This window comes from Cucurbita pepo, chromosome 17, assembly GCF_057944985.1.
Source record: "Cucurbita pepo subsp. pepo isolate OVF chromosome 17, ASM5794498v1, whole genome shotgun sequence".
NCBI lineage: Eukaryota > Viridiplantae > Streptophyta > Magnoliopsida > Cucurbitales > Cucurbitaceae > Cucurbita > Cucurbita pepo.
The window spans coordinates 1,478,680-1,502,850 of NC_141814.1; the positions used below are offsets into that span (position 1 = coordinate 1,478,680).

Sequence of the window (24,171 nt, forward strand, 5' to 3'; positions counted from 1 at the left end):
CATTGAGTCAGAAAACAATAACAAAGCACTCCAGCTTTCATCTATTTTATCTATTCGTATCTCTTTCACTATCCATTTTCTAACAATGAGTCATTGAGTCAGACAACAATAACAAAGCACTCCCGCTTTCATCTATTTTAACTATTCTTATCTCTTTCACTATCCATTTTCCAACAATTTTGGTATCAGAGCCAAGTTTCTTCAATATGAGGGTGAGTGATTATTTTCTTTCACAAAACAAAAATGTCAGTAGCTGGTTTTTCTTCCTCTGCACCGTTGTTGTCTATCTTTAATGGTGAGAAATATGAGTGGTAGAGACTCAGATCGCAGAAGCTATGGGACTTGGTGGAGCACGGGTTTGTTGATTTATTAGAACCCACAATAGAAGAAAAGGAGAGACTAAGAGAAACCAAGAAAAAACGATGCCAAGGCTCTATTCATTATTCAGCAAGCAGTTCATGAGACTATCTTTTCACGAATTGCAGCAGCAACCACATCAAAGCAAGCATGGTCAATTCTACCGAAGGAGTTCCAGGGAAATTCAAATGTCATGACAGTGAAATTGCAATCTCTAAGACGTGATTTTAAAACTTTGCTCATGACGAATGGTGAATCAATTGTTGATTTTTTGTCAAGAGCAATGACAATAGTCAGTCAGATGTGTACCTATGGAGAGAAAATTTCAAACGAAACAATTGTTGCAAAGGTGTTGAGAAGCTTGACTCCAAAGTTTGACCATGTGGTGGCTACCATAGAAGAAGCGAAGGATCTATCCACACTCTCCGTTGATGAACTGATGGGCTCGCTTCAGGCTCATGAGGCAAGAATCAATAGAGCATCAGAAAGGAACAAAGAAAAGGCACTACAAGTGAAGGAGACAACCAACAATGAAAACAACGAAAGAGAAAATATTCATTTAGCAGGTAGAAGTCGTGGAAAAGGGGGATTTCGCAACGTCCATGGTGGTCGTGATAACAGGGGTAGATGGAGAAGTGATGGTTAGAGACAATTCAATGAACAAAGGAATGTCATACAATGTTACCCTTGCAGAACGTATGGGCATACAAAATCTGATTGTTGGTATAAAAATCAACTAATGAATTTTGGAGCAGAGAATGAAGAAGAAGAAGAAGAAAAGTTGTTTATGGCATGCATGGATACAATCCAAAAAAAAGTGACTTATGGTTTGTTGATAGCGGATGCTCGAACCATATGACAGGCACCAAATCCTTATTCAAAGAGCTTGATGAGACGCAAGAAATTAAGGTGCAACTTGGAAATACAAAAGAGATGCAAGTTAAAGGAAGAGGTACCGTGAAAGTCGAAACCAGTCATGGTAAGATAAAACAATTAGATAATGTTCAATTTGTACCTGATTTAGGGTACATCATCTTCAGCATCACTGTTCTTCTCTTGAAGAACTTTCAGATGAGACACCTCCAAGGAAGTATAAATCTTTAGCTGACATATATACACCATGTCAATGTACTCTTACTGTTTCAGACACTATGAATTATGAAGAAGCAACTGAAAAAGAAGACAGGAAGAAAGCCATGGCAATAGAGATGCAGTCCGTTAAGAAAGATGGAACATGGGATATGGTTGACCTACCAAACGAAAAGTTTTATGGAGATTTACAAGAAGAGGTTTATGTAACACCGCTAGAGGGATTCATAAAGGAAGACAAAGAAACAAAGGTATACAAGCTGAGACAGACATTGTACGGGTTAAAACAGACATACTTACGAAGGTCTTGTCAAAAGAAAAGCTCTGTACTTGACCTCTGCAACTTTGAATCAAGGGGGAGTGTTGAGATATGATTCAAAGTATTCAAAATGAAGATATGATTTAAAGTAGTTGAGATATGATTCAAATATTTATAACTACCAACCAGATTTTAGAAGATTGTTAGTAGATTTGAATTTATCTGGATTTCCATGATTTACTATTTCTGGTCCGGTGTATAAGCTATAAATACTGGAATTGTGTAACCGTGTAAGCATTGAGTCAGAAAACAATAACAAAACAGTGCAACTTTCATCTATTTTATCTATTCCTATCTCTTTCACTATCCCTTTTCCAACAAAACGGTAGTAAAGCGAAAAATGTACGTCTTCCAGAGATTGAATGCAGGAAGCGATAATCGGAAGCCCTAATCCACAACTGTAACGTGTCGCGCAATGAGTGCACCTACATCTTCCAGTCACGCATGACTACTCGTATGTGAACCATACTGTGAATGTTTGATTAATCCACCACACCTAAATGGTGTGAAAGTTATCTTATTTATAATCAAATAAATTACAAGGATATGGAAATAGTAATAAATGGAAATAACAATAAATGGAAAGATACCTATGGTAATAAGGCGAATATTAGATATTTGCCTAAATATCAAATATAATATATACGGGAAAGTATAATTTATTACTAAATATCCTTAACACCCCACCGCAAGCTGAGCATTGGATTTGAACGAACGTGAAGCTTGGATCTGAAAAATTCAAAGAGGTTGAGAAACACTTTTCGTGAAGATGTCAACAACCTGGTTCAGAGGAGGCGTAGAGAAACACTTTCTTGGCCATCGAAAATTGCAGAGGGATTGCTGCTTAGCGGCGATGCTGCCTTGGCTTCGGCGAGAATATGTCTATCCCATGAAGAGGGATTGTCGCTTAGCGACGATGCTGTCTTGGCTCTGGTGAGAATATGTCTAACCCCAAGAAGTAGAAGGGGAAACCTAGAGCAAGGGACAAAGACAATGTTGAAGCCGGAAGAGTCGCCACATTGGGCGAAGGAGCCAATTTTGGCAAGAAGGGCAGCCGGAAGAGTCGCCACATTGGGGCGAAGGAGCCAATTTTGGCGAGAAGGGCGGCGGCAACTTGGTTGGCAAAGATGTCAGTGCGGCGCCTAGATTCCAAAGGTAAATCTCTGCAAAAGGTCGATAGGCTTATCGAGATTCTGTATATTTCCGAAGAGGAATGCTGATGAAGATCCTAAGATTAGGGTTTATGTGAAGGATGAAGGATAAAGGGAAAATTGGGAAGAAAATGAAAGAGACTATGTTTGGAAAAGGTGAGGTTGTATGTACAGAGTATGGCGAAGGATGATTTGGAGGTCAAAAGGGTGGAGCCGAAGAGTAATCAATCGGCTCTGCATGTGGCAGCCATGACGACTGCCCCTGCGGCGTCAAAGCCAGCAGTGGTGGTGGAGAAGAACAGTAGAAGATTTCAAAAGCCATTGAAAATAAGGGATCGGGGTTGTTAAACCGAAAAGGGCTCTGATACCATATGAATGTTTGATTAATCCACCACACCTAAATGGTGTGAAAGTTATCTTATTTATAATCAAATAATTACAAGGATATGGAAATAGTAATAAATGGAAATAACAATAAATGGAAAGATACCTATGGTAATAAGGCAAATATTAGATATTTGTCTTATAATAAAATATCAAATATAATATATACGGGAAAGTATAATTTATTACTAAATATCCTTAACACATACATATCCAACCCCCAACCCACCATTATAGTTATGATCGTCATTCACTGGGGCTTCGGTGGCCGGCTCTCCTATCATCAGGTCACCAACTTCCATGACTTTCCGGCACTGGACATACGTCAGTCCCCATACATGGTCTTACAACTTTGTGGAGACCTGTGCTTTTGATAAACAACCTGATAACTGCGACCCCTTTTGTGAGGAGAGCGGTCTAGTTTTTTTTTTTTTTTTTTTTTTTTTTTTTTTTTTTGCCATTTTAACTCCTATTCAACTCTTTTTCATCCTTAATAGGAAGAGAGAAATTTCAAAAACTTTGAAACTCTTAGCAAGCAAAAAAAAAATCATAATTTATCAATATTCATAATACTTGTGTTTAAAGATCAGCATCTATCCTTACCTGTATACTCGAAGCGAAATACCTGTGGTCGTGTTTCTCTGTCCTATGCTTTATGGTGTCCAAATTTCTATTGGTTTATCAAAAAGCGTTCAAATCTTCATTTTGGAGTTTCAAAAACGAATCATTTCACTTACTACTTATTAAGAAAGTGTTGCCAAGTGGTTGGAACTTATTTTTCATTGTCTGTCAGCTGGTTGTCGTCAATCAAAATGAACAAACCCACATGTTTAGATGTAATAGTCGAATAGATCAAAACCAACCTCTTTCCCGGTTCATTTTCTTATTGATTCTTATGAATATAGGAATTGCTCGACCGAGAGGAAGAGACAATGAAATAGTGAGACCGAGAATTCGCCATGATATAACTGATCCATGATTCATGCATAATATCACAAAAAATGGAAACAAATTTTTGGCTGCTACTCATAATTAATATCCGCAATAGGTACTATTTGAGAATTTAGATCAAGTATCTTGTATCTAGTTGTGGGGGGGCGTGGCCAAGAAGCAGCCACTACGTTTGGGCGAATCTTCTTGGTAAGTGGCCTTAGGCTCAGGGACGAGTTCAGAAACAATTAGATTAGATGACGATGTTCCTAAAACTGAGTTTCAGAAGACCTAGAAATAGGATTACATTTTCATTTCTTAAACCGAAAATCCCATTAGAAATAAGATTCTTTTTCAAAACCTTGGTCGCCCATCAAATGATTTGGAGTCTTAATGCTTTATCATACCCTTTTTGAACAAATAAACCATAGGAATTTTCCTAACAAAAATTTAAAGAAAAAAAAAAGAAAAATATTTGCTATGATTAGCTAATAACTTATTCCATTCAATTAAACTTTCATATATTCGAGTATGAAGAGACTTTTGGTACATATATTCAATTAATTCATCCTCATCAATAAAAGCCTACCTCCTAATGATCAATAAATGAGATTTTATATTAGGGTTCTTAGATTTGATCTATGCTATAGAATCGTTGAGTAATATAGAATGTGCAAATATAATTCGATTTCTTTTTCAAGAATATTATCACATGTGGGATAAGGAATTATTCAATCTTACAACTTCTCCCTTGTTAACTTAATATCGTGTTAACTTGGAGCAATTCTATGTTGTTGACCTCCTCAGCATAATTCAAGACAAATAGATGACGTAGTCATGTCTCACGAGATGCATGAAAATGTTGAAGGACCCCTTTTCCTTGTGAATGATGGTTACTTTGAGAATTTTGAGTTAACTTATTACCCAATTGTGAGACCCTACATCGATTAGAGAGAGGAACTGAGTGCCAACGAGAACATTGGATCTCGAAGGGAGGTGGATTTTGAGATCTCACATCGTTTGAAAAGAGAAACGATTGTCAGCATGGATGCTAGGCCCTGAAGAGGGTGGACCATGAAATCCCACGTTGGTTAGAGAGAGGAACGAAGCATATTGGGTCTGGAAACCTCCCCAGACGCGTTTTAAAAAACTTGAAGGGAAGCTCGGAAGGGAAAGCACTAAGAGTACAACATCTGCTAGAATGAACTTGGGTTGTTATGTCGAGAGTTACACCAATTAAATTTCTTTTCTCGACTTCAATTATGACGCTTAAAATATATATATATATATATATATATATATATATATATATATATATATATATATATATATATATATATATATATATATATATATATATATATATATATATATTTAGTCAATATGAGGTGCCCCAAATGCATATTCTTTAATGAAGCCTTATAGAAAAGCTTCACTAAAGCTCCCATCTCCACCATTACATTCATTATTCTTTCTTTGAAAAACTCCCAAATTCTTTGCTTTATCTCTCATTTTCCACCCTTGTGGGGGCTATAAATAAGATACAAATCTCTCTATCCCTACTCCCAAATCTTGCTTGCTACAACTAACCAAACCAAAATCATGTGTGCTTCATTTGCACCTCGTCCCAAGATCTCGGCCGTTCCATTGGCGCTCGCTCTAATGCAAAAAACAGACAAGGAACAGACGAATCTAAAGCACTTATCCGACGATGTTATCATGAATCACTTATTCACCAAACATGGCGACGACGAGACAATAAAGATCGACCTTAACGACTACATTTTGTTCATCGAAAACGTCATTAAATCCTCGGATCAGATTTCCGCAGCTTCTCATTGGGTTAGATATCACATGCCTTAATCTCTCCCCTTCTTATTCTCCCTTCTTATGCAAATTTTTATGATCATTTTAGGCTCAGGGAAGCAAAGTGCATGTTGAACTTTCAGATGACTCCTTCACATATCCCTCCTCAATTGAACCACCAGTTTGCACCCTTCATGATATCTCAAAACAGGTCTTTACTTAGCCAAAAATCTTGAGATTTTAACCTCACTACTTTTGTATTGAAATAATGTCAATTTTCAGATGGGATGTAAGGCTGCTGGGATAGATATAGCTCACAAAACAACTCTTGATATTCTAAGTAAGCTGACCAAATATTCATGGGAGGCGAAGGCCGTGCTGATCTTCGCGGCGTTCGCTATGAACTATGGAGCTTTGTGGCACCTCGACAATTACTCGCGCTCGGACCCGCTCGCTAAATCGTTGGCGATGATCAAGCGAGTGGGTTCGCTGAGGAAGGAGCTGGATTCTGTGCAATATGGGCAGGTGTTTTTTGGGCCCAACAGTTTGATATACAGCTGCTTGAAGGCCATTAAATACATGAATGAATTCAAGAACTTGTCCAAATATGATATCAAAGAAGTGCCTGAATTGTCTGCGGCACTTCGCCGGATCCCATTGGTTTCTTATTGGATTGTTCATGCTCTTGTGGCTTCCAGCATTGATCTTCATTGCTATCTTTCTGGCACGGAGTAAGATTGTTCTTCTTATTAAAATGAATTATACTTTTTTTCTTTATTATTATTCTAATGATTATTGATGCAAGTTCAGAGGTCAAACCCATAAATATTTGAATGAATTGACTGAGAAAAAGAGATCCATACTTGTAACACTTGAGAAGCATCATCAGTTCATCATGAAACAACAAGGTCCGTTTCTTTTGTCTTCGGTGGAAGTTTTATTTTTGTAAGATCCCACATCGTTTGGGGAGGAGAACGAATCATTCTTTTTATAAGGGTGTGAAAACCTCTCCTAACAGACTAGTTTTAAAAACCTTGAGTGAAAGTCGAAAAAGGACAATATTTACTAGTGGTGGGTTTTGACGGTTACAAATGGTATCAAAGCCAGACACTGGGGTGATGTGCCAGTGAGGAGGCTGAGCCCCGAAAGGGGTGGACACGAGGTGCTGTGCCAGCAAGGACGCTGGCCCCGAAAGGGGTTGATTAGGGGGTCCCACATCGATTGGAGAAGGGAACAAGTGTCAGAGAAGGGGGTGGATTGTGAGATCTCACATCGGTTGGAGAGGAGAACGAAGCATTCTTTATAAGGGTGTGGAAACCTCTACCTAGCAGACGTGTTTTAAAAATCTTGAAGGGAAGCCCGAAAGGGAAAGCCCCAAGAGGACATCGAGGCCTGGATTGTGAGATCCCACATCGGTTGAGGAGGAGAACGAAACATTCTTTATGAGGGTCTTGAAACTTCTACCTAACAGACGCTTTTTTAAAATCTTGAGGGGAAGCTCGAAAGAGAAAACCCAAAGAGGATATCAGGGCATGGATTGTGAGATCCCACATCGGTTGGAGAGGAGAACAAAGTATTCTTTATAATGGTGTGGAAACCTCTCCCTATCCGTAGCAGACGCGTTTTAAAAACTTCGAGGGAAGTCCAAAAGGGAAAGCCCAACGAGGACATCTGGGTGTGGATTGTGAGATCCCATATCGATTGGTGGGAGGAGAAAATGAAACATTCCGGTGTAGAAACCTCTCCCTAGCATACCTATTTTAAAAACCTTGAGGGGAAATTTGGAAAAGAAACTCCAGATACGGCTAGCGATGAGCTTGGACGGTTAAATTTTTTCTTTTTTCTTTTGTGGCGATATACTTAAAGAAAAGAAATTTGGTTTATGTATTGCAGAAGAGGTAGAGCTTTATAGATGGCTGGTGGACCAAACTGATCATTTTCCTATTGATATTACCTTGTTCCTTTCCAAGCTGATACATGGCAAACACAAAGCCAGGCCTCTCATAAACTGTTCTACTCGTTTGGAGGTCTTCAAACACACACTTTCTTAATTCACTCAAAAATTGATATCATTTGTGATTCCAACACTTGTACTGAACGATGCAGGAATACATTGAAGATTTCCTGAAGGAAAAGAATTTGATATTAATAGTTTCAAAGCGATTAGATGTTTCAAAAGAAGATCTTGATAGCCTGAATGTGGTTTACAATGAGGTGAAGAAGGGAAACAAGCATGAAATTGTATGGGTTCCTGTGATATCAGACCCTCCTGCTGAAGGTGATGAGGAAGCTTATGAAGCTTTGATATCTATAATGAAATGGTATGCGGTGCCATTTGATACAAAGGTTGCGGGTTTGAGGTTCTTGGAAGAGAAATGGGAAGTTAGAGAAGATTTGTTGATTGTTGTTCTAAACACACAATCCAAGATTGAATTCCCCAATGCAGTTCATTTGACTCGAATTTGGGAGAAAGAGGCTATTCCTTTTACGTATGAGAGAGCAAATGCTTTGTTGAAAAGGAGTTGGATTGATTCAACTGTTGTCAAATTCACTGATCAACCTAGGTTGAACAGCTTGGCCATGGTACATTCCTCTCCTAAAAATCTATCATCTACTCGTCCCGAGGTAGATATTGTCATTTTTGGGCTTTCCCTTCCAAACTTCCCTTCAAGATTTTTAAATCGCGTCTGCTAGGGAGAGGTTTCCACACCCTTCTAAGGAATGTTTGATTCTTCTCTCCAATAATGTGAGATCTCACAATCCACCTCTCTTTGAGACCCAGCGTACTCGCTGGCATTCATTCCTCTCCGATCGATGTGAGATCTCATAATCCACCCTCCTTTAGGGCCAACGTCCTCGCTAACACTCATTCCTCTCTAATTGATGTGGAATCTCACAATCCACCCCTCTCGGAGCTCAACGTCCTCACTCGCATCATTACTATCCAATCGATGTGGGATCTCACAATCTAACCTCTTTAGGGGTCCAGCGTCCTCACTGGCACACCGCCCAGTGTCCATCCCCCTTCAGGGTTCAGCGAGGTCCTACATCGGTTGCAGAGGGGAACAAAACATTATTTACAAGAGTGTGAAAACCTCTCCCTAGGAAGAGAAGTACGAAAGGGAAAGCCCATTCAGGGCCAGCGTCCTCACTGACATTCATTCCTCTCTAATTGATGTGGAATCTCACAATCCACCCCCTCTCGGAGCCCAGCGTCCTCACTCACATCGTTACTCTCCAATCGATGTGGGATCTCACAATCTAACCTCTTTAGGGGCCAGCGTCCTCACTGGCACACCGCCCAGTGTCCATCTCCCTTCAGAGTTCAGCGAGGTCCTACATCGGTTGCAGAGGGGAACAAAACATTCTTTATAAGAGTGTGAAAACTTCTCCCTAGGAAGAGAAGTACGAAAGTGAAAGCTCAAAAAGGACAATATCTGCTAGTGATGGGCTTGGGTTATTACATTAACGTTCTTGTTTTCCATGAACAATATGAAATGTTCTTGTTTACTAACCGCTAAACTTTCTAACAACTAAAAATTAAAATCCATTGGAGTTGTGTGAATCTCATCTGATTATTCCTTCTCTCAGATTAACAAGGAAAGGACTATGATATTCTACGGAGGACACAATCAGGGATGGATTAAAAGATTTGAAGACACAGCCGAAGCCATTAAAAGAGACCCAGTGCTAAGAGAAGAAGGAATAACCTTTGAATTAGTACCCCTAGGATTGAACCAAAAAGGAGAGCCTGATCCAACCATCATGTCTCGTTTCTGGACCGCGCAACGGAGTTTCTTCATTCTCAAGCATCAGCTACAAGGTTCGACCGCAACCGAACATATTTCACGACTGATATCTTACGAAAACGAAAAGGGTTGGACAATAGTAACCAAAGGCCAGACCGTCGTCATGGTTGGGGGCGGGGACTTGATCGTAAAAGCATTAGAGGAGTTTCAAACATGGAAGAAAAACCTACGTCGAGTAGGCTTCTCGGATTCTTTCAAAGATTACTTCGATGAGCTCACTAGTAAAAGCCTTGAATGCACGCATGTGAATATTATGGGATATAGCGGGTGGATACCGCTAACCGTTATGTGCCCGGTGTGTCGCCGATACATGGGAAGTGGTATCAGATTCACTTGCTGCCATGGCCGCCCTAATGTTCTTTAGATCATCACCTTATTATTGCTTCTTCTATTTCTACTATGGCTGAATAACACCATTTGGCTGCCTCTTCTGCATGTTGAGTTCATAAAGCCATGTGGTTATACTTATGGATGCTCTTGTTCTTAATTGTATTTTTATATGAATTCGGATTATAAATTTATTTAAGTTGGATTCCGTTTAAATAAATTAAAATTTTATGCATTGAATTAGTTAGGAGGTTCTAAATTAAATTGAGTTGAATTGAATTTAATCGAAATTATTATTAATTTTAAAAATATAATTTTGCTTGATATACAATTATACATGCATCTATTTAATTATCTATTCTCTCATCTATCACCCTGACCCGGACGACGATCAGCGAAATGTAATCACGAGACTGAACATCGATCTGAAACAAAGAGACAGCAAAGAAATAGAGGAGATCCTAGCCGATAAGGTTAGGAAGATAGGAAGATATGTACGGACGATTCGTGAATTCCTTGTCAAATGGAAGAATCTCCCTACAGAGGAAACCAGCAGGGAACGCGTCGAAGATCTTACCTCCGCTGCCACCCACATCGCCAGGTTTGAAAGTAGTCGGTTGACAGGGACGTCAACCAATTAGGTGGGGGAGGATGTCACGGTCATGCTCGTCCAAGGCATGTTGCCCATGGCCGCATGCCCATGACAAGCCCAACCTTTTTATGTCTTTTTCATATTCTAGTGTTTTACTCTTCTATTTACAGAGAGTATAATGTTTCAGAAATATCATGTGTAGGTGTGTCAGACCTGAAATGTCTCAAAAATTACTACAACAACTAGTTGTCAACTTCTCCCTAGTGAAAAAATAATTTATCCAATAATAAATATTTTTCTCACTAATATTTAAATTTTATTTAAAATAAAAATTTATATAAATCATCCTAACTGCGGAACTAACCAACTCAAAAATTTGTATTTTAAACTTTTTTTTTTAAAGAAATTTTTTAATCCAAATATTAACAGCCATAAATAAATAAATAAATATATATATATATATATATATATATTAAATTTAAGTGTATTAATGGATTCATATAGAATTAATGATAAAAGTTGTATATTTATTAATTTAGCCTAATATTATAAGAAATACCTACGTGGAAATGTAGCAGTGATTAGGTGACCAACTGCAGACTGTGAAGCTTAGTCAGAAAACGTTGACCCCATTGGAAGGAGTGGGACCCACGATAGTCCCCTTAAATTCAAGTCTTCCAAAACGAGCCACTTGGGAAATTTGACCAAAAATAAACCCACCTAAAAAGTCCACAATAATCTCATTTACCACGTGTTCAATACCCTCAATTATTATTATTATTTATTATTTATTATTTATGATCTTCCTTCCATCCCCAAAACATATAAATACACACATCAAACCCACACCCTCTATTCCCCCACAATTTAAAAAGAAAAATACAATTTTTTTCCCTCCAATGGATGATGGTTTTCCCGTGGAATTCTGGCATACTGATCTCTATTGGCTCGACGCTCCAATTCCCGTCTCCGACCCCGCTCCGGGACAGATAAGTGCTTTCGTACCATATCTGCCCCAACCCGCCATCAGATCGAGGCAAAAGAACAATCCTATCACCGCCACCACCATCACCGCCACCTATTCGGAGAACGTCCACAAGAGGGTGATCGGGTACTGGAGAAAGCAGTGGCAAGAAAAAAAGAAACCAGCTAAAATGGGAGATCTAGAGAGAGAAAGAAGTCATAGGCACATGGTGAACGAGAGGATGAGGAGAGAGAAACATAGACGGAGTTACTATGAACTCCACTCTATGCTTCCAATTAAAACTAAGGTCCTGTCAATATCATATTATTATGAAGAGTCGTAATTATGTCTAACAAGAGAAAAATTTTACACAGACGAAGGGTCGTTGTTGATATTGTATGTGTTATTTTGTTTTTGTAGAACGACAAGAATTCGATTGTTCAAATGGCGGCAAGGATGATAGAGGAGCTGAAAGCCTCAGAGGGAATGCTAAAGAAGAGAAATATAGAGCTGGAAATGGCGTTATCAGCAAAGAAGAGAAAGCAAGAGAAGGGGACAACACCAATTAGGGTTGCAGTGGCTAACCCTTCATCTGGGATTAACTCTATGCTGGGTGTTCTTAATCTTCTCAAAACTGTTGGAGTGAATGCCAAAGCTATTCATGCCACTTTCTTGGACTCTCGGTTTTCAACGCACATCGCCATTGATTCTCACGTAAGATCACCCGACTCTTTTAAATTTGTGTCAAATAGGTAACGTAACTCTATTAACATCAATCGAAAAGAAATTACAAGACACTCAATTTTCTCTAAGAGAAAATTGAATGAAGTAAACAATCTGTTCTTAAAATATCTCTGTTTAAGTTTTAAAGTTGAACGTATTGGGTTGAATTCGTGTAATAATTTATGGATTTGGAAGAAATTTTGGTTGTTTGGTTGGTTTGATGGGCAGATGAGAGGTGCCGAAGTGGAAAGAGCGTTACAGATGACGGTAAGCGAAATAGAGAGGAAATTTCAAAGGCAATGCGAGGAAGGTTCCCATGACGTAAAAGATGGGTCCACAATTTGAAGTCTTAATAGACACGTTGGAATTTTCTTTTTTTATATATATTATTTTGGCGTGTCTTGTTGTAAATAAATAAATATATAGTTTTGTGGTTGACTTGAATTTCTAATTTTATGTTTTAATTTGAATTTACCATGTTTAACACGTTTTAGATGAACTATTTAATAGAGTCATTTCCCAAAAAAAAGAATATATAAATTATTCTTTCGGCACTCAGTATTAGTCAAGCTGCAATATTTTAGAGAAAATTTAAATTATTAAAAGGTTAGAATTAGAGATGCTATAAGAAAAGAAAAAAAAGACAAAATTAAACCAAGTGAATAAAATATAATGACAAAAACGTGTACAAACTAGGAAATAAATAACATCACAATGCATTGTTGTTTTTGTCCTTTTTGGTTGACGGGATATTTGATGTCATGCAGCCTTCTCGAGCAAGCTTTTTATTTTCGATCATGAGAGGCAATTGTCGCTCATATTTATTCCTTTCTTAATTTGTCGAAGCAGAAGTTTATAGTCTCCCTTAATAAATACTTCGATTATCATGTTTTTCTAGATCACCTTTGTCCTTCGATCATATGCGGTCAACTCCCACTACCCCAAATCAATGTCACCTCTTATTTGGTCACCTGCACACAACACAATAGTCAAACACGATAGTCATAGTCATAGATGTTGGCTTAGGGAGATCTATTTCTAATAGTTCATATCTAACCATGTTTTTCTAGTAAGTTTTTGTTTCAATTTTGTTCAATTCAATAATATATCTTGGGTTGAATAATTTATACATGATAAACTTCACGTATCTTTATAATATTCTTGTGTTTATGTATAGAATGTATGATTACAAATGTTCTTTATATCATCATGTTTGGAGTGAATAATTAAGAATTCATATCTAAATGGTAAGAACAACGATGGGTTATTCTAAATTTACTTGGAATAATAGAATTTTAATGTATAATTGGGACAGATTTTTTAATGTTCTTTAACCTTTTTATGAATTGTATTCAAAGAAAAATAATTGTTAATATCAAGTTTGTATACTAAGTATTAAATATAATAAACATATGACATCATAACAAGAGAAGTAAAATAAGGGCAGATGAAGAAAAAGTTACAAACATATAACATCCTGTTACAATTTTTAATAAAAAAGCGAAGTTATAAAATACATTTATGATCATGAAATTTTATCTTTTATGCTTTAAATTTTAAATAAAAATAGAAGCTCGGTACCTTTGAAGAAGACTTAGATATGAGATTCATGACTTGAAAAATTTTAAAACAAAACTAGGAAGCAACCAAGTCTACAAGTCTGCATTTAGTTGAAACAAGTAAGAATAAAACCAGCTTCCATGGTGGTTCTAATCAGATATGAAGCATAGAAAAATGGGCAAAAACTAAGAACAAAATCTGATCAACAACCTTGTAGAAATATAACAAAACTAAGGAAGCAAGAAATGAACTCAGATTTCACTTTAGAGGAATGAACCTTGAAGAGTGGGTGGCACCAATACCGGGTCTACCGTGCTTAACAGGCTTGTATGAAATCGAAAACTCTGCTAGGTAATGCCCGATCATCTCTGGCTTGATTTCAACTTGGTTGAAGGTTTTTCCATTGTAAACACCAATGATGCTTCCAATCATCTCTGGGACGATGATCATATTACGGAGGTGAGTTCGTACAGGCTCTGGCTTCTCACCGGGAGGTGCTTCCCTTTTCTATTCAACGCAGCAAAGAAAATGAATGAGACGAGAGAAAAAAAAAAATAAGAAACCTATTCTTCTGCTTGTGGTTGAAGGAAAGATATCCAGGTGGGAAGACAAGGGCACAAACATGATGAATTTCAGAGATTCATTGTACATATATTTTCAAGTCTACCAAGCTCCTAAGTATAATGATGAAATTCAGAGCCTCCAGGAAAATTACTTTCAAATCTACCATTGGTGTATGATCCCATCCTGTTAGAACTCAGAAGTATAATGATGAATTGCAAAGACTCAAGGCACATTAACTTCCAAATCTACCGATGGGCCATGACCGTAACTTCCCATTGGTGGTTATGGGAAAGCCAATAGCAAAGACAAGGATATTAAAAAACTAACACAACGGTATAATTAGAGCTTCAGAGATTCATGATAAATAAAATTTACAAAGCTACCATTGGGTATGATCCCACTTCAGGATATGATAAATCAAGGGCAAAAAGAAGGTTGTCATAGCAAGAAGCAGTAGTGGGAGATAAAGTTATACCTAAATTAATAATGAAGCCTACAAAGTTCAGGATAAATAATGTTGAGGATTGTTGGGTGGGAGTCTAATAACTAATTAAGGGGATGATCATGGGTTAACAAGTAATGAATACAATTCTATTGGTATGAGGCCTTTTGGGGAAAGTCATGAGAGCTTATGCTTAAAGTGGACAATATCATACTATTGTTGAGGTCCATGGTTTCTAACATATTATCAGAGTGATGCCCCTAATTTAGCCATGACAATAGAATCCTCAAGTGTCAAACAAAGGAGTTTCTAGCCTCAAGGTGTAGTCAAAAGTGACTCGAGTATCGAACAAAGAGTGTACTTTGTTCAAGAGCTCCTGAGAAAGGAGTCAAACCTCGATTAAAGGGAAGTTGTTCAAGGGCTACATAGGCCTCAGGAGAGTTTATGGTGTACTCTGTTCAATGGGAGTATTGTTGAGAATTGTTTGGAGGGAGTCCCACAATGGAATTAAGGGGATGATCATGGGTTTACAAGTAATGAATACATCTCCATTGGTATAAGGGTTTTTGGTAAACCAAAAGACAAAGCCACGAGAGCTTATGCTCAAAGTGGACAATATCATACCAGTGTGGAGATCGGTGGTTTCTAACAAATTAAAGAGAGTTCATTTATTTGTGTCAAAACTGATTCCAATTTCCCATCATAATAACCTGTCGGCAATATCACGACAAACTAGTTTCTCCAATATCTTTGAAGGGTGTAACAAAAAACCAAGAGAGCACAATTCTACATCCTAAGATTCAGGGCGAAAGATTATGCTAATGAAAATCTTGGCGAGTGTTCTATTTTACTAATGTTCATTTAAAGTAAATTGCAGGTCAAGATGGAGCATAGAAGTTAATACCAGCCTAGAAAAGGATCCATGGAACGTAAATTAAAGATATCATGTCTAACTACATAAATTTTCCCCTAGAAATCACTCGAATTACATCTCAGATGCACAACAATACAGTAACGAGTCCATCAACAATTATACCCACTTGCATACAGCCAGTGCATTCAAGGAAACAATACCAAATAATGTAAAGTGAGTCCTCCAATGAATTGTCTTAAGAGTTAAGAAAAGGATCTAAAAGATAGTTACCGCTTTGCGGAGCTTCTTGATAAGGGCCATTGGCTTCCTAGTCAAACCCCTTCGAAACCTATCCCAAAAATCATCCAATAGAAAATTAAGATTAAAAAAAAAAAAAATCGAATTAACTCGAAATAAATTCATGACATATATTCAGTAATAGATACCTTCTGCGAGCACGAGCAGTGAAGAGCTTGACGAGCTCATCGGTAGACATGTCGAGCAAAGCATCCAAATCGACGCCGCGGAAGCTGAACTTCTTGAACGTTCTCTTCTTTGGCTGTCCCGCCACTGCAACATCGGCTTCTACATCCGCCTGAAGATGGCCGAAGCAACGCCATTAACGAAACTGGAAGAGAGAGAGAGAAAGAGACGATAAATTACGGAAAATCAAGTGTTGAAAATTTACCATGGTTTAGGTTTTCAACTCTCCGAGATATGAAAGCAGAACTAATCGGCGGGAGAATGCTTCCGAATCTGCAGGGTCTCAAGGCTTTCTTTTTCGGCGGTCTATATATAGATTGGTCAGAAACTGCAACTCTAATGGCTGAAACCCTAGGCCGAGAAGAACCAGTTTTGATCATTCGGGCTTCTGACTTGGGCCTACAGTGAAGCCCATTTAAGGCCCAATATTAGATATATTTCTTTTGCATCGATCGGTATCTATATTCACTTTTTTTTTTTTAATAATATTAATTATTAACACGAGACCTATTATCATTTTTCACATGCCCCCAAATTTCGAGTGGGTGTCCGATATTTGAATCATTCCCAAATTTTTATTATTAGGGTCGATTATAATATGTTAGTGAAATGAAACTTGATATTGTACTGAATTTTAATATTAAAGCATTTTAAAATTATGATGCTGACAGTGATACATAACGAGCTAAAACAGATAATATCGACTAGTGATGGGCTTGAGTCGTTACAATAAAAAATCTTAATTCTAAAACCTTAAGTGAAGTTACATCCTATATTTCTAATTATTATGGAGATAATTGCAGACCAAAAGTTTATTTTGAACCTTAAAAATTTCTAGTTCATATTTATGCTTGGTCTTTAACATAACCTTAAAGTAAAGAAAGGATTTTAAGAAAATAAATACAAAATCTACTTCATCATTATTTTATTTCTCCTCTCGTGTGTGTATCTTTTGTTCTTCATTCCTTTCCGCTATAACTTTTGTCACTCGCCTTACTTTGCCATAAACCGTCTCTGGTTCTCTTGAATTGTAGATAGTTGAAAACGTCTACCACTTCTTGTCATTCGCCCTCCTGAATTGCTGCTAGTCTTCTGAGCCACCAACTACATACTAGCATACAAGTAAGCTCGCCCTCCTTTGGTTTATGTATTTTTTAAAAATTTTAAAAAAAAATTAAGAATATTAAAAAAAAATGAATGGTTAGAAAAATTGAAACATTTTTACTAGAAAGAGCCTTCTTTAAACTTATTTTAGAATATTTTTAAAAATCAAGAATATTATTTGATTTTTTTTTTTCTGCTAATTAATTCAAATAAACCATTAGTGAACTCTCCCCGTAATGTTACGTAATCTAATTTTGCATTAATTTCTCTATCTGTTCCTTTTTTTTTTCTTTTTCTTTTTTCCAATTTGGGTCGTATTTTGGTACCTATCCTCTAATCGCCTGTCATCCTATTTTTTCAAATAATTGAGAACGAAGAAAGAAAAAGGAGTCGGCAAGTGATAAAAGCTGTTGGAAAATGATCCCGACAACATCATTATCCCATTTATTAAGAAAATAGGAATTAGCATGTACACCCCCGACCTCTAAATTACAAATTATTCTTCCAAAATAAATAAATATTAATCCTAAATTAAATAATAGCGTCTGCCCTATTATTAAACCAGCTGAATTATTAAACTACTCTTCTTTTCTTTTCTTTTCTTTCTTTTTTTTTTTCTTTCAAAAGTTATGTTCTTTTCCAATGAAAAGATCTTTTTCTGTGTCTAATCTATTTTTAAAAATATAAATTACACGAAATTAAAGAAAAAAATAAAATTTTCATCGAAGTAATGTACCTGGTCTAATCTCCCAAGTACAGCTTTGCCTTCTTCGACTTGCATCTTTCCAGTCCCAGTGGAGGTGCATAATTCCAACAAATAAAAAGAAAAACAAACAAAAGCACTTGAGAAATAGATGTGAACTTACTTGTTGTATATGAACTAGGTAATACAGCATGCTGAGCTAATCGAAGAGCTGGCGAGAATGAAGCCTGGTCCGAGATCAATCTATTCAAACGATGCTCTCGGACCAGACTGCATTCTCCTCAACAATTCTGGAGAGCTAAGATGAGAGAATGCAATGATTCTTCATATGGGCTTATATATATGTGTATGCGTGTAAACTCACAGATTTGAAGGTCAGTTGTGTACTACAAAGGATGTGCTTTTTCCACATCTACCAAATCTAACTTTTCAACTATAAGCTATAAAGACGATCAAAACAGAAACAACAAAAATAGTTGGACCGTGTTTGTTGAAATTGGGTTAGTTCAACAACAAGCTACCTAGGGTCGGCTAACTTGTAGATAGCTGTAATTATGCAAACAGATTGTTCAATAATTTGATTTATGAACCAAACAAGTAAATAAAAGCTAGATAAAATGTAATGAAAAGAAGAAAAATTAACAAACTAACAAATGGATTTTACGTGAAAGACTGCTCTTACCGAAAAAAAGATCACTACAAGCGAAGGAAATAGACTTGTAAATTTGACGATATCTAGAAAGTATTTAAAAGAAACTCAGGCCTGTGAGCTTGATCCCTCGCTGCCGTTGAAGACCTTAGATTTTTCTCATTTTGAACATCATATTGCAAGTATCTCATGTCGGGGCATACGAAACGAGCGAAGATTTTCCATTGTTGAGGAATTTGGTATGGCAAAGATTTCAATGGCAATATGACCGATGGAATAAAGATAATACACACTTTTGGGAGATAAATACTCAAGACCCGAGGAAGAATATTTCTTTGGGAGGAAATCGAGTAATAGATCAAATAAACTGTAACAGCCTAAACCCACCGCCCACCGCCAGCAGATATTGTCATTTTTTAGCTTTCCCTTTCGGGGTTCTCCTCAAGGTTTTTGAGGTTTCCACACTCTTATAAAGAATGTTTTGGTCTCCTCCCCAATCGATGTGAGATCTCACATACACAAACAAGTCAAGGAAGAGAATATTTACAAGGGAGCTGATAAATTTAAAGGGAAGTTTGTATTCAATAAGTTTAGTTTTATGAAACTAATGGGTAGAAATTTGGGTTTGAATTACGTGAAGGAATGGGCTATAAAAACCTGATTTCATGTAAGTTTGTAGGTTAATGATTTGTAAAAAGGTATACAGTATAGATCACTAGAACGGACCCAATGTCAATTTGGAACCTTACAATTCAAACCGTCAAGGTGGAAGGAAGGATCTGGTCCTAATGTTTCTAAATCAAACACATACACAGCCTTAAATCCAACTGGAAAAGGCTAACTTGGAGTTGTAGCAATTTTTTGAGATTCTAAAAGGGTGTCATGGGAGCTGCGTCTTTTTCTCTTGGCAACCTATAGAAGCTTTAGCTGTAAGGTATTGAGTTCGCATTTCAGATTGGTGTGAGCCCTGTGCTAGTGAAAAGGGACTCTATATCAGTTTTCAAACTTACTAAAAGAAAATTTCTCGAGGGATTCTGAGATCTTGATGGTCATCCAAGATATAAAACATATTATTTGTTACAGAAACAAGCAAGGATAAAAGGATTCTCTTTACCTTAGAAAAGGGATCCAAGCAACTCATAGCTGACTGTGTCGTAAGAGACAGTTGGGAGTTGAGATAGTAGAAGAAGATCCATGAGGCCACTGGTGTCTCGAGTGAAATTACTTCCCAAGCTCATTTCCTATTTTGCATTTGTCTGTGTTCCCTGTCAAGAATAATTCGAAGAAAAAATAAAAACAAAAGAGGAAAATCATGTTAAATGCACTATGTACCAATAATAATAAAATCAACTTCGTAATCTCGTATTAAACAAACCTAGCGCAACCAACTCATGATCTAAAACGCCTCGAGAAAAACCGCCTAGACGATTTCAAATACATGGCATTCAAGGCTCCAACACCTACATTTCTTACGTTTTCTCGTAGCCATTTAGTTCTTCTATCGTAACTAGTTCAAGCAAAAATATTTCCCAGACAGTAAATTGGAACGTCTATGCAACGTACCTTGTTTTGCCTCATCGTCCATGCATGTGAATAACTGATGAGCAAGAATCCTTTCTTGTATGATAGAAAGCATAATTAGATTCAGAAACAATGGAATCATGTCGCGTAAAAGCAATAAACCACTTGAAGAACATCCATTTTAATTTCACATTGAAGTCTACAAAACAAGAATGGTCAATCTATAATTTACGTACAAAAGTAACAAAGGAAACAATAGCTTGAACCACATCTTAGTAGATCTATTTCTCTCTGTTTTCCTTTTTTTTCTTTCAGGGGGAGGGCCATTATAAGATAAGTATTTTGTCCGGAAGTAAAATGCTTCCGCATAAACAAACGATATAAATTACAGAAATTTACATTTCATAAATTACATAAACCACTGCAATGAACTCTTGAAAATGCGAGACGTAGTAGGCATGATAGAAGCGAGTTGGAAGTTGGTCACAAACTCAAGATTGGACAGAAATATTCATATTCTTTGAACCATTTACATCAATAGGAATCACCTCGTGGAAAGCTCCTTCTTGCTTCAGCTTGTTCTCTACGAAGCGAATGACATCGCTTCGATTCTCAATGACATCCAGTGCGATGATATCTCTGTTGTAGCTGTCTGTATGACGACCATTTCCCTTGCCGCAACTGACTTTTATCTTGTCTCCATAGGATGAATGAACTGCATCATTGCAACTCTTACGTCGGCCAAGTTTAGGTGACTTCGCACGAGTTGGTGGGAGCTGGCACTCAAACAGAGTATTGTTAATGATAATTCAAGAAGATAGTGAATTCATATATTCCCAATAATATGCTCTCTGTTTGACAAGATAATGTAGGGGCCACAAAAGATTCGTAATAAGTACCTTTTTCAGCTCAACCTTGGGAGGAGGCCCATCGTGGTAGAAGCTTGGCATTGGATTTGCTTTGAATAACAAACTCTTTCTTAGTTGTTTGATAGCGGCCTCAGTCTCTTCCTTCAAAATTTGGAAGGTTGATGATGGAAAAAAAAGAAGAGAATAACTTTAGAATTACCTTCAGGAAGCAGCTAAAAGGGAAGCAACAAATATCCTCCACCAGAGAGAACATATTTTACCTTGGACCTTGTCTCACACTCGGTCTTCTCAGCCACCAGAGCTTGAAGTTTTTCCTCCAATTTCGAGTTAAACTACATATATGAGAAAAATGTAGTAAGATATAGACTATCATAGAAAAAAATAGTATCCAAAGAAACTGGATAGGATAAGATGGCGTGGGTGGCAATACCTCCTTCCTTTTCTCGGCACGCTTTGTGCATCGAAATGTAGGAGCTGAAGCAACAGTAGTTCTTGTCTTAATAGCCCGAGATGCTGCGGCATTGCTACCAGTCGATAGGCAAAAATCAATTTTAGAGCAAATGGGAAAGGTTAAACCCAGTAGTAAATAAAACATAGAGTTGAGAAAGATACATGGAAACCACCGAGCAGGAATCTTCCTCATCAGCATGCTTCTTGTTATTAGGTTGCAGTGGCTTCCTCAACGCTCTAGGTGATGCAGGCTGCAGGAAGTAAAAGCAAATCCATTGAGCCATATACAAGTAAAACCAGTTTTTTCCTAAGCCATGAAGCTGTACACGTTAATTTTTCTGATTCATGAAAACGTTTCAGGATAATAATTAATAAACATAAACCTCTCTTAAAGTGAAAGCAGTGGATTAAGCATGTAGGTCTACCACCACAGGGTTTGAATTATACACGTCCATGGAACCAAGTTGAATTACCAATAGAATTAATATTCCATTAGAACGTACCTGATTGGATTTGATCTTTGCAGGCTGAACATTGTGTTTGATAGATTTTTCAGCCACAATAGCATTGGGAGGTCGAGTACCAGATGAAGCACGCTTTTCTGTTGCCAAGGCAAATGGCTGTGGGACGGTGTGTCTTGTTCGAGCATTTCCAGCAGAAGATTTAAATGAGTTCACAGTTAACATAGATTGATGGGCATTCTTTCCTTCTAGTACCACCTTCTCGTCCAGTCTCTCTTTCTCGTTATTCAAGCTGATCACACTTTGCTGCTGGTCAGGTTTTTCTGTAAGAGGAAGTTCAGGAACCTTGATTGATTTTTCATTTGTGCATTCCTTCACTTCATATTCCTTTGCTTCGCTTCCCTCTTCTGAATTGTGGATATCATGATGCCCATTTATTTCGCCAAACGACTCCACAACATCTTGATGATTGAGGCTATCTTCACAAGAAGAATCATGGGAAACTACTCCAGAGGAATATGTTATGACACGATCTGGCTCTTTGTCCATACAAACATCTGTACCTTCCATCTCCATAATACTACAATGATGAAAACCGTGATAATGACGTCAATGGGTCACAATTGGTACACAAACCAACTCTGCAATAGAATCAAATACATGAATGCACATACCACATACATAAGAAAATCCGAGGCTGTTAATATTGATAACGATATTTTGAGAGAGAAGGAAGAGAACTAGAAACAGTTGCCGCAGCCACCCAGGGATTTGCCATTTGTATAAAAATGCAACTAAATGATCGCAAGCCACAACCAAAATTTTCTATAAGAACTACAATTAACCAAATCTTACCATGCCATAAATACGCGCGCGCGCGCGAAATGCTCAATATAGGCGGTGGCTATTACCTTAATTAAAATTATCAAACCAACACCGTACTCGCAGACATAACTTTCTAAAACGAAAACATTAACTGTAAATGAACTGTAAAAGGAGATAATGGTGATCGATTAACAAATTATCAACAGATTAAACGCAACAAAAAACACAACCTCTCAAACATCAGGAAATCATACATGTATCCAGTATCAGCTAATCATTTTCAAAATTCATCCAAGAGATTAGAAAACAACAGCAAGAAAATGTAGCAACCAGAAATCAATATGACATCTACAAGTTGTGACCAAAAAAAAAAAAATCAGTGGATCGAGAGATAGCAACCAGATCTAACAACTACATCGATTCCAAGAAACATTCTTCAAAATGTAGAAGAAGAAGATGAATCGCAACGCTACCTGTGGATTGCTTGGGATTGTATTAAGGCATCAGAGTGAATTCGCGCTTCCGAGAACGGTGTCGGAGTGCGTCCTGTTTCTGTTCCTTGTTTATATAAACTTAGCCGCGTCGGTGCCGACTCTCGTGTTTTAACGGCGGCATTATTATTCTTTTTCCCTTTTTTAAAAAATCGTTTTTGAATTTATTTGTTTGAGAGGGATGAAAATTAATAAATGAAGTATACCTTTTTTAATCTTTTTAAATTTTTAATTTTAAAATTTAACATTTCAAAATATTCAAGCGCGGAGTTATCAAACTTTAAGAAAATTGATTAATTTAATTCTTAAATCTTAGGATATTAATATATTTTTTGTATAGTCAATAAATAACTCGAATTTTAATATAAATAATTTAACTATAAAAATGTTTAATCAAGTTACCGTTCAATAGGGTAAAATTAAACTTTAAGATTATTTTTTCGATGCAGTGGTAAATTAAACCTTAAGGTTTTTTATTTCATTTTTTGTTTTTTACTGTCTGGTAAAATTCTTAAAGGTAATAATTTTATTTTATTACTTCCTACAATGAGGACTATTTTGAAATTAAAATAGGAGGGTCAGTAGGTAACATAAATGTTCCCCCTAGTCTTTTCCTTGTCTTGTTGAAGACACATGACGGTGCCTGATGTAAACTTTTATTATTTTTTTATCTCAAAAATTTCTTTACTTTAAAAAATATATAATAAATTAGATAACTCCTTTTAATATTTTTTTTTAATAATAT

General features: G+C 37.0%; 4 protein-coding genes and 1 long non-coding RNA gene across 8 annotated transcripts; 2 read left to right on the forward strand and 3 right to left on the reverse strand.

Annotated features, from left to right (window-relative positions):
- The first annotated feature begins 5,800 nt into the window (after positions 1–5,800).
- LOC111778391 (protein SIEVE ELEMENT OCCLUSION B) lies at positions 5,801–10,412 on the forward strand. The gene is made up of 7 exons (XM_023658181.2): positions 5,801–6,072; positions 6,146–6,247; positions 6,319–6,767; positions 6,847–6,944; positions 7,930–8,063; positions 8,143–8,619; positions 9,628–10,412. The coding sequence occupies exons 1-7, from the start codon at positions 5,833–5,835 to the stop codon at positions 10,207–10,209; spliced, it is 2,082 nt and encodes a 693-aa protein (XP_023513949.2). The 5' UTR covers positions 5,801–5,832; the 3' UTR covers positions 10,210–10,412.
- A 1,190-nt stretch (positions 10,413–11,602) lies between these two features.
- Positions 11,603–12,923, forward strand: LOC111778392 (transcription factor bHLH92-like). The gene is made up of 3 exons (XM_087119028.1): positions 11,603–12,035; positions 12,149–12,442; positions 12,680–12,923. The coding sequence occupies exons 1-3, from the start codon at positions 11,664–11,666 to the stop codon at positions 12,794–12,796; spliced, it is 783 nt and encodes a 260-aa protein (XP_086975154.1). The 5' UTR covers positions 11,603–11,663; the 3' UTR covers positions 12,797–12,923.
- Positions 12,924–14,090: 1,167 nt separating this feature from the next.
- On the reverse strand, positions 14,091–16,715 carry LOC111778393 (small ribosomal subunit protein uS19x). The gene is made up of 4 exons (XM_023658184.2): positions 16,559–16,715; positions 16,317–16,465; positions 16,162–16,219; positions 14,091–14,518 (listed from the first exon to the last, which is right to left on the reverse strand). Exons 1-4 carry the CDS (start codon positions 16,559–16,561, stop codon positions 14,270–14,272), a joined length of 459 nt encoding a protein of 152 aa, XP_023513952.1. The 5' UTR covers positions 16,562–16,715; the 3' UTR covers positions 14,091–14,269.
- A 354-nt stretch (positions 16,716–17,069) lies between these two features.
- On the reverse strand, positions 17,070–18,836 carry LOC147787395 (uncharacterized). 2 transcript variants are annotated; one of them, XR_015413285.1, is made up of 2 exons: positions 18,194–18,836; positions 17,070–17,457 (listed from the first exon to the last, which is right to left on the reverse strand). It is a non-coding gene; the product is annotated as an uncharacterized LOC147787395 (long non-coding RNA). The 2 variants fall into 2 exon arrangements; XR_015413284.1 differs by having other exon boundaries at positions 17,070–17,464.
- A 1,642-nt stretch (positions 18,837–20,478) lies between these two features.
- Positions 20,479–23,547, reverse strand: LOC111778394 (protein WVD2-like 3). Of its 3 annotated transcripts, none has more exons than XM_087119027.1 (7): positions 23,409–23,547; positions 22,153–22,751; positions 21,812–21,900; positions 21,630–21,720; positions 21,460–21,531; positions 21,230–21,340; positions 20,479–21,106 (listed from the first exon to the last, which is right to left on the reverse strand). In XM_087119027.1, exons 2-7 carry the CDS (start codon positions 22,684–22,686, stop codon positions 20,822–20,824), a joined length of 1,182 nt encoding a protein of 393 aa, XP_086975153.1. In that variant the 5' UTR covers positions 22,687–22,751; positions 23,409–23,547; the 3' UTR covers positions 20,479–20,821. The 3 variants fall into 3 exon arrangements, with proteins under 3 accessions (XP_086975153.1, XP_023513954.2, XP_023513955.2); XM_023658186.2 differs by having other exon boundaries at positions 21,630–21,723; XM_023658187.2 differs by having other exon boundaries at positions 21,630–21,723; positions 22,153–22,690; positions 23,409–23,543.
- Positions 23,548–24,171: the final 624 nt, after the last annotated feature.

Bases quoted from the DNA above. Each gene is read 5' to 3' on its own strand.
- LOC111778391 (XM_023658181.2), top strand. From the start codon at position 5,833: ATGTGTGCTTCATTTGCACCTCGTCCCAAGATCTCGGCCGTTCCATTG. The intron at 6,073-6,145 runs GTTAGATATCAC...TGATCATTTTAG, and splicing joins TTTCCGCAGCTTCTCATTGG to GCTCAGGGAAGCAAAGTGCA. The intron at 6,768-6,846 runs GTAAGATTGTTC...ATGCAAGTTCAG, and splicing joins TGCTATCTTTCTGGCACGGA to AGGTCAAACCCATAAATATT.
- LOC111778392 (XM_087119028.1), top strand. From the start codon at position 11,664: ATGGATGATGGTTTTCCCGTGGAATTCTGGCATACTGATCTCTATTGG. The intron at 12,036-12,148 runs GTCCTGTCAATA...TTGTTTTTGTAG, and splicing joins TGCTTCCAATTAAAACTAAG to AACGACAAGAATTCGATTGT. The intron at 12,443-12,679 runs GTAAGATCACCC...TTTGATGGGCAG, and splicing joins ACATCGCCATTGATTCTCAC to ATGAGAGGTGCCGAAGTGGA.
- LOC111778393 (XM_023658184.2), bottom strand. The intron at 16,220-16,316 runs GTATCTATTACT...TTTTTGGGATAG, and splicing joins ACTGCTCGTGCTCGCAGAAG to GTTTCGAAGGGGTTTGACTA. The intron at 14,519-16,161 runs GTAACTATCTTT...TGCGTTGAATAG, and splicing joins TCAAGAAGCTCCGCAAAGCG to AAAAGGGAAGCACCTCCCGG.
- LOC111778394 (XM_023658186.2), bottom strand. From the start codon at position 22,686: ATGGAGATGGAAGGTACAGATGTTTGTATGGACAAAGAGCCAGATCGT. The intron at 21,724-21,811 runs GTATCTTTCTCA...ATCGACTGGTAG, and splicing joins TCCTGCTCGGTGGTTTCCAT to CAATGCCGCAGCATCTCGGG. The intron at 21,107-21,229 runs GTACTTATTACG...TTTGAGTGCCAG, and splicing joins CCAAGGTTGAGCTGAAAAAG to CTCCCACCAACTCGTGCGAA.